The sequence below is a fragment of the Heterocephalus glaber genome, unplaced genomic scaffold, assembly GCF_053883595.1.
Source record: "Heterocephalus glaber isolate CG9 unplaced genomic scaffold, H.glaber_assembly_v1.0 deba00000071, whole genome shotgun sequence".
NCBI classification, from domain to species: Eukaryota; Metazoa; Chordata; class Mammalia; order Rodentia; family Bathyergidae; genus Heterocephalus; species Heterocephalus glaber.
In genome coordinates, this window is record NW_028258137.1 from 11,269,103 (window position 1) to 11,278,551 (window position 9,449).

The window sequence follows — 9,449 nt, forward strand, 5'->3', positions numbered from 1 at the left end:
TAGACTACTAGAAAACTTTAAACCAAAAATGTAGTTATTCTTGTTTTATCTGGTTCTACCAGGACCTTACAAAACTAGCATCTATTCATTCTTACCAGTTTAACCCATGTTGCATTCCTGTCAACTCCCCACAAAGGAGACAGAGTTGCTCCAGGAAAGCACATTGAAATCCTTTGCTTCCTGCTCTTTCGTTGTGACCTGTCCAGTTACTTGCTTGGGTGTCTTGTGGGCCCCAAACATGAGCAGTTCAGTGAGAAACTTTGTGTTTTCTTTAGGGTGCAGAAGCTACACACTTACCTGGAGTATAAAAAGGCTGCCTCTACTTACCAGGAGGCCTGGAGTACACTCCGGAAGCAGGCATTTGGATCCTGGATCAGAAACCCGCCAGACTATCACCAGTTTGAGTGAGAAGGAAAAGTTTTTAGAAAGCTTGCTAGTAGGTAGCAGGACCTTTCATTTTGTACTGCCTCTTCCTTCACACTGGACAACCCTTGGCTTTTCTGGTGGCTGAATCTGGAAAAAGAAAAGAAATAGTCCCTTCCAGAGCACTGTATCCCTCCAGGACACAGAGTAATCTATACTTGTTTGAAGTAGCTCGCTGCTAAAATGGCATCCCACTAATGACCTTATCTGACTTCAGTCATGTTTTATTGCTTCTCTAAAACACAAAATCAGAGTGTGGAACATGATGCTTTAAAAGCACTGCAGCAGCTCTTGTTTATGTGTTCCTGTATTGATTCAGCAGATATTTATTGGGCTCAAATGGCATTGGGATCTCTGCAAGCTCTACAGCTTCACCGGGTGTCATGAACATAAACAGTATTTTGTATTCCCAGCCTTCCTGCCTTGGGGAGCCATTCTAAGTGCAGTCTTCAGGTATCAGTCTTGCTCATAGCTAATTTTACTCCCTGGCTCAGGATGACACTGAGCCAGCCGGGGATGGCCCTGATCTCAGAACTATCAAGACATATCTCTTGATTAGAACTTGAAGGCCACATAATCCTGGAACTGCCAATGGCTGTTCTTTCCTCCCACATAGAGCCAGCTGAGCATGAAGCCAGCAGGAGGGAAACAGCCAGGAGAACCAAAGCTCTGCTGATATTGTTTGGATCCCTGAAGCCAGGGCCCACCTGAACCTCAATTATGTGACACAAATTCCTGTTGTTGCAACTAAGCCTGTTGGAGTAGATTTCCTGAAGCTGAGTTCTGCTTGAGCACCTACAAGTCCCCGCAGCAAATCAGCCGCAGACCTAGCAACCAATCCTGTTTAACATTAAATATTTAGCTCTCAGCTTTTTCACACCTTGACTAATGGACTGAAACTGGAAACTTCTATGTCAGGGGTTATTCAAGGTGAGCTACTTTTATGGCTTTAAACATTTTTTAATAACAACTTTTTTTGAGGCAGGGTGCTGGGGACTGAACCCAGGACCTTTCCTTTGCACTGAACTATATCCCTAGTCCCTCTCTTCTCTCTCTCTCACTCTCTCTCTCTCTCTCTCCTTTTTGTTTTCTTGAGACAGGGTCTTAAATTGTCTAGGCTAGGCTTGAACCTGTGATCCTCCTGCCCTAGCCTCCCAGAATGCTGGGATTACAAGCATGCAACACCATGGCCAGCAATATCAGCTTTATTGAGATAAAATTCATCCACTCAAAGTATACCATTAGCAGTATTTAAACTATCCACAGAGTTGTATAACCATCCATTTCATATCATTTTCATCACCCCAAAAAGAAACTTTGTGCTTAGTTTCCTAGGGCTATCTTAACCAAGTACAATAATCTGGTTTAAAACAACAAATCAATCAGGCATGATGGCGCAAACCTGTAATCCCAACATTCAGGAGGCTGAGGCAGGAGGATTGCCTGCAAGTTCAGGACCAACTTGGGCTACATAGTGAATTTAAGGCCAGCCTGAACTACATAATGAGACCCTGCCTCGAAAAAAAAAATATTCTCTCTCAGTTCTGGAAGGGAGAAACTCAAAATCAAGTTGTCATGGGGCTTACGCTCCCTCTAAACACTTGGCATGAATTCTTCCTTGCCTCGCCCTTAGCATCTGTGGCTCCTCCTAGTCCTTGGTGTTGCGTGGCTTGGAGCTGCATCACTCCAGCCTCCACCTTCCCTTTGCATGCCTTCTTCCCTGTGTGTTCGCCTTCACTCAGACTCCTTCTATCATAATCCATCCCATTCTCCACCAACTGCATCTGCAATGACCTTGCTTCCATCAAGGTCACGTCCTGAGGTTCCAGGGGACATGGAAGTTGGGGGCACTGTTCAACGCTATGTGCTACCCATTATATTACCTCCTTATTTCTTCTCAGCCCCCGGTCCTGCAGCAGCCAGTTTTCTGTCTCTGTGGGTTTGCCTGTTCTGAACATCACATGCAAATGGGATAATACAATAAGTGGTCTGTATGTTCTTAATTTTTTTAATTATGGGAGTAATGTATGTTTGTCATAACAAGTTATCCTTAATATTTTTAAATAAATCATTTTAGATTGCAGGCAAGGAAGCCAAAAACACTTCTACCTACAGCCCAAATATTCTGCTCCCTGATATTCTGCTTTTTAATGTAAGTTTCTTTTCCCTGACCACACATCCCACATTACAGCAATTAGGATGCCTGGGCTGGCAGGAACTTTTATCTGCAGAGTATTATGTGTGTCTCTCTTTTATAAGTTTTTGGTTTTGTTTTTTTTTTGGTGTCGGGGTTTGAACTCAGGACCTTGCACTTGTGAGGCAGGCAGTGGACCCACTGAGCTAAATCCCGGCCCTATGAGATTTTTAAAGATAAAGATCTATATGAGAATATAAGGAAATATCTTTTTATTCCTAAATTTTCTGTTTGTCAAATTTATACCAAAAGGAAAGGAAGGAGGGAGGGAGAGAGGGAGGGGAGGAAAAAGAAGAAAAAGGAAAGGAAGAAAGGAAGGAAGGAAGAGAAAAAGAGAAGAAGAGAGAGCATGCTGGCTGAGGCAATAGTGGCAGGAACAAAAGGTGGAGACTGAAAGGATGCCCATCTACGATAAGGGCAGTTTTAGTCAGTCCCATGTCGACTGTGCAGAGCTTTGAACCGACACCCCTCTGTCTTCCACCCGGAGTACCTGTCAGAACAGAGCATTGTGACAGAAAGACAAACATCATCCTGCAATGCCTATGTCAGCAGTGGGACAAAAAGAACGCCACCAAGAAGAGGGACTCAGAGCAGGTGGAGCTGGAGGCTGAGAGCTCAGGTGGTACAGACTGACTGACAGGCACAGGGACAGCCAGGCCCATGATGCCCCCGCCCATGTCCACACCCTTTCAATCTCGCAGGAGCCCATGTATTTATTTTCTCTGAGTTGTTTTTTTTTTGGTACCAGGGAATCGAACTCGGGTCCTTGTGCTTGTGTAGCAGGCGGCGAAACCACTGAGCTAAATCCCCGGCCCAATCTCTGAGTTTTTATTTATGCTGTAATACTTGTCACACTGGTGAGGAAGGACTCAGACCCTGTAGGGTGATGTCAGTAATGCTTTTTATATGCGTTCTCTGCCCTCCCCTGCCCAGGTCCCCACCCCTGAGACAAAGTGTGTCCTTGAGTGTCTAGATCTGGGGTCCTGCTGCTGCCAGGCGGCAGGGTGGGGCCAGGTGGGGACAGCTGTGCAGCTTTGTGTGTCCCCACAGCAGGGCCCTGCACCACAGCCCTTCAGATCTTGTTACTGGTTTTTATCATGGACTCGAGCATGCTCTGTGTCAACCCTAATAAAGGATCTTTCCTACTTAAAACAAAACCCTAAATATTAAACGTTTGAACAAACAGACATCAGAATAGCAACCAGAAAAACCCTGAAGGCTAGACACTGAGGGCAGCTTCCACTCCCTTTGACCTCTACCTATTTTCTCAAGAGCTAAAAGTGATGTTTAAACATCCAGCATGCTACCTTCTATTTTATGCTCTTAAAACCCAGCCTTATGCTACCTACAATCCCACTACTCAGGCAGAAAGATTTTTTTTTTTAATTTAGAACTGGGCCAGGGATTTAGCTCAGTGGTTTTGCTGCCTGCTGCACAAGCGCAAGGACCCGAGTTCAATCCCCAGTACCAAAAAAAAAAAAATTTAGAATTAATCTGTGCCTCAAAATCAAACCTCTGCAGTATAGCCCAGTTCTCCAATTTCATACATTTAATTAGATCATGTGGTTTACTACTTGTGTGTGACACTGGCATTGGACCCAGGGCCTCACACATCGTAGGAAAGCCCTCTACCACTGAGCTGTATCTTCAGGACTTTTTCTTTTTTTTGTACCGGGGATCGAACTCGGGATCGAACTCGGGACCTTCCGCAGGCAGCCAGAACCACTGAGCTAAATCCCCTTAGGGCTTTTTATCTTATTTTGAGACAGCATCTCTAGGTTATCCAGGCTGGTCTCTAACCTATGAGCCTCCTGCCTCAGCTTTCCTAGTGGCTAGATTACAGCTGTGTGCCACTGCACCCAGAAATAATTTATATTTTTGCCACTGTATCTTTTGGATCGATTCTTAGAAATGGGATTGCTGGGCCAAAACTTATATATATGGTTTTATTTTAGTTAAACTTATCTCCCAAGTTTTATTTCTAAATATAGCAGTTGCAAAGAAAGCAGTGTTGCAGAACAGCATTACAACATACTATTTCAAAAACAATTTTTTTTCAAACAGGGTATCACTGTGTACTTCAGGCTGGCCTTAAACTGGTTGATTATTTTTTGGTTTTTGAGACAACCTCACTGTGAAGTCCAGGCTGGCTTCAAACTCATGGCAATCCTCCTGCCTCAGCCTCCTCAGTGCTGGGATTACAAGTCTACATCACCACATGAGAAACCAACCATCAAACAGGGCCTGTGGAGAGGGAAAGTGAATGGTTGTGGCCCAAGAGTAGGAGAGAGATTTTTCACTGAATGCCCTTTATAATTAATTTTTAAGATTTTGCCAGGTATGGTGGTGCACACCTATAATCCAAGCACTCTGGAAGCTAGGGCAGTGAGTTCGAGACCAGCATGGGCTACATAGCGAGTTCAAGGCCAATTTGAACTACACAGTGAGACCTTGTCTCAAAAATAGCAACAACAAAAATAAATAAATAAATTTGGGGCTCAATGGTAAAACATGTACTTATCATTCATGAGGCCCTGGGTTCAATCCCAAGCACCACCACCACCACCAAATAAATAAATACATTCTAACTCCTTAGAAAGAGAAGGAGGGGGACTCTGTCCTCTGAACCTTTTTGCACTGAGGAGTGATACGTGGCAGTACTTCAGCCAGCTCTCAACCGGACATGTCACACTGGTTTTTTGCTTCGTTTGGTTGATTATTTTTTGGTTTTTGAGACAACCTCACTGTGAAGTCCAGGCTGGCCTCAAACTCACAATCCTCCTGCTGGACCCCTGAAGGCCCGAGGCCAGCAGCGTGCACCAGAGGCCATTCCAAAGGGAAATCTGAAACTGATGTGGCACAGGGGCACATTTGCTCCCAGGGCCTTGATGCATCACTCAGTTCTCTGACCCACACAACCTCTACCTTGCTCATTCTGTTCAGTAAACACCTTTCTCAACAGAGACACTTTGAGGTGGTTTTTCTAGTTGCAGCTGATGCACCAAGTTTACTGTTTGCTCAGTTCAAAAACTCAGCCAGTCCAAAGCCAGCACACAGCCAAATACTAACCACATATTTGCTTGTCCTTTATCCCCTAAAAACAGGTGAGTCATGGATCCACTTATCAAATAAATAGAATAAAACTCAAAAATAACTCTGGGACATTTACCAAATGTCCCTCTTAAATGTGTGTGTGTGTGCGAGGGATCAAAACTAGGGTGGCCAGGGCATGCGTGCACGAGCCAGGTGCTCTACCACTGAGCTACTCCCCTAAGATGATAAGTTTTTGGTTTGGTTTGATCTTGTTTTTTGAGACAGGGTCCCCCCATGTAGTTCAGGCTGGTCTTTTTTTTTTTTTTTTTTTTGGTACTGGGGATCGAACTCAGGACCTTGCGCTTGCGAGGCAGGCAGCACCACTGAGCTAAATCCCCAGCCCAGGCTGGTCTTGAACTCACAGCAGTCTTATTGCCTCAGCCTCCTGAGTGCTGGGACTACAGGCATGCACCACCAACCAAGCTGGCAATTTTTAAAAAATTAATTAGTGGAAAAATATTTCTACGATTTAATCTGTAGGAATAACAGAAACCCCTCAGGAGTGATACTGCATAGGAAAAAGGGAATCACAACATTTTTTAACCATCTCTGCTCATAATTCCACAGAATTGTCTCTTTATTAATGAAATGTCTTCTGGAATTTGGGACCTTCAGGAAAGATCACACTGTCAGCATGGCTGCTGCCTTGTCTTAGGTTCATTAGTAGGGTCTAATATGACTCTGTGTGTATAATTTTTCCCCTCAGAATTTTTCAAACTTGATTAAAAGAATTCTGGGGCTAGGTGAGGTGGAACACAACTGTAAACCAAACACTCGGGAGGCTGAGACAGGAGGATCACCATGAGTTCCAGCCCAGCCTGGGCTACATAGCGAGTTCAAGGCCAGCCTGAACTACATAGCAAGACCCTGTCTCAAAAACAAAAAAGAAAAAGAATAAAGAATTTTGTGTGTGTATTTTTGTACTTCTTTCTGCCTCAAAGCATGAGGTTTAATGCCTCATTTTATGGAGTTCACCAGTGCCAAGCATGAGCTCACTGTCTGGGGAAGCAAAGCCGCTGTGGGGGAAATGGCTTGCCTTGGCTGCCAGGGCCTCTGTCAGAAGAAACCCAGGCCCTGTCTGATTCCATCTGTCCGTGGCTGCTGGGAAGCGGCCTCCACCTGGGCCTTGACATTTTTGGCTTTAAGACAATGTTCCAAGGAACCCTTAGCCAGAGTCCATTTTCTAAAGCCCAGTTCCTTCCTGGCAGTTTAAATGGCTCAGGACAGTGCTGCCTTTTCAGGTGCCGCTGTCTTCCTGTGATAGAGCCAAAGCTGTCAGGGTGAGTCCACTTCGGCCCCCAGGGCACTGAGCTAGGAAGCAGCTTCCAAGCAGAAATCGAATGTGTGTGTGCTCCCTTGCAAGGGCTCCAGCAGCTCTTTCTACAGAAACTTAAGCCTTCATCCCAAGGGGATGGGTGGATGCAGAAAGAGCCAAGGAGGTGTTTTGGAGAAAGCATCTTTATTTTCCAGAAAGTTGAGTTCTTTTTATACCTCATATTGAGAAATAGTTGCCTTTCGCCTTTCACACATGAGAAACCCTTGAAACCTAAATGTGTCTACCAGGCTACGACTGACTTCCTGTAAGGCTGTCCAGGTGGATCCAAAGTAAATCTTATGCTGGGTATGGTGGCGCATGCCTGCAATCCCAGCGCTTGGGGATTGAGGCTGAGGCAGGAGGATCACTGTGAATTAGAGGCCAGCCTGGGATACCTAGTGAGTTTAAGGCCAGCCTGAACTACATAGCAAGACTCTGTCTCAAAAACACCAAAGTAAATCTTAAGTACATAGTACCTGTGGTCCAAAGTGTGAAGAAAATTCTGCTATGAGATACTTCAGGGGTGCAGGCAGTCACTTGAATTCAACTTTTACTTCTTAAAACTGGGGCCCCAGAGGCTGAGGTGTAGCTCAGTGGTAGAGCACTTACCTAGTTCAGCCTCAGTACTACGACAGAAAAAAGAAACTTGGGCCTCAAACAAGTGAACAGGATGGAAATCAGAGCAGTGGTTGTTGCCCTGTCCAGAGGAGGAAGGAGCAGGGATTTAAGGAAAGAGGTGCAACAGAGCTCTAGGGATGGGAACATTCGGTTTTGATTGCAGGGCTGATCACATGGAAGGTTTTTCCGCTCTACACTGAAGACCTAGGCTCTTTTTTAGTATGTACTTATACCTCAATTTAAAATGTATTTGGCATAGTAGAATACACCAGGGTTGATATTGAAATGATCATGTGCTAGTACCAGCTCTGCCACCGACTTCCTGTTTGTGTGCGTAAAAGTACTTAATCTCAGACTCCTGACCTCTCCTCTGTTCTGCGAAACGAAGTCCCCGCAACTAGGATGTTCAGCTTTTTTAACTGTAAGGATTGCAAATGAAAAAAAAAAAAATTTTTTTTTTGAGACAGGGTCTCACTATGTAGCCCAGGCTGGCCTCAAACTCGCAGCAATCCTCCTGCCTCAGCCTCCCAAGTACTGGGATTATATAGGCTTGCACCAGGCCGGGCTGAAAACCCTTAATCAGATCAACAATGCGAAGAGAAATCTCCAGCAAACTGCCCATTGACCTGTGCCATTCGTGTGGCTTCCATCATCTTGGGGACAAGGAGAGGCTAGGAAGAACTTCGGCCTTAATCTAGTAACCTGGGCTCTGCGTTTGATTCTGGACATTTTGCCCATTACCCAGGTGAGCCACCAGAGTCAGGCCTCAGTGTTTAGAACTGAGCCTGTCCAGCACTGCCTTTCAGTGAGAGAAAATCATTCCAGGAGGGAACCCAGGCAGACAAATGTGGGTCTCAAGCACGTGCTCCCTGAGCCTGGGCTCCGTTCCCATTCCTGCAGGGGAAGAGCTCACAATGGAAACAGTGATGGCCATTTGCTTAGGCAGCCAAGAGAATCAAGAGCGCATTGAAATCCTGCAAGTCTCCATGGGAGAGGGACAGCGGGCCCCTCAGTGGTGAAACCAACCTGACAACGGGGTGGGTCACGGAGCCGTTCCCAGCATCTGTCTGTCTTCAGCTCAACAACAGCCCTTTCTCTGCAGCCTCAGGAAATCTCTGAGAAATGATACACAGCAGCAACCCAACCTTCCCCAACAATAGCTGCACTCTAGGTCTAGTTTACACTCTGCTTCAATTTAGATTTTGTTAATAGAATGAAAAAAGCTCTTGATGTAAGTTTCAGTACCCTATCCCCTCCAAATATATATGCATCTGTCCCTTCTGCTTTCCTTTCTAAATCTTTGCCTCTTGTGGACTATTTTGACCTGTAGTGAATGCTTTTTCAGCTGGTCTTTTTTTTTTTTTTTTTTTGAGACAGGGTCTCAGTATGTAGTTTAGGCTGGCCTCAAACTTGCAGTGATCTTCCTGCCTCAGTCTGCACCACCACGCCTGGCTGGTATTTTTATGCCATACTTCTCTTCCTCAGCTTGTCCAGTGCCACTGTGAATGTCCTTCTGTCCTAGCATGTCAATAACTGGGTGGAGAAGCCAGCTGGCAGAGGGGAGGGAGAGGCAGTGCATCCACCCGGCTCCAACAGTGCTCAGTCACCTGTGCTAAGGCAGGCAGATGGCGCTGCCAGGCTGAGCCGGTCCATGAAAGGCAAGAGCTGCTGTAATCTGAATGTTAGCGCCCCCCCCCCCCATCCATATGTTGAAACCCTGACTCCAGAGTGATGGTATCAGGAGGGGATTAGTGTTTGGGAGGGAGTGAGGTCCTGATGGTAGAGCATGATTGGGATCAGCGCCCT

At 45.6% G+C, this 9,449-nt stretch overlaps 1 protein-coding gene across 6 annotated transcripts in view; it reads left to right on the forward strand.

The window, feature by feature from the left end:
• Adat1 (adenosine deaminase tRNA specific 1) overlaps positions 1 to 9,449 on the forward strand; it is a 39,783-nt gene that overhangs the window by 21,658 nt on the left and 8,676 nt on the right. For 4 of the 6 annotated variants that reach the window (XM_004842828.3, XM_087204343.1, XM_021256690.2 and 1 more), the window contains one exon: positions 276 to 2,544. In XM_004842828.3, the coding sequence (XP_004842885.1) occupies positions 276 to 408 (133 nt within the window). In that variant the 3' untranslated portion in view covers positions 409 to 2,544. Of the gene's footprint in view, positions 1 to 275; positions 2,545 to 9,449 lie in introns of those variants that run through there. The other 2 variants (XM_021256691.2, XR_015448558.1) reach the window with 2 other exon arrangements.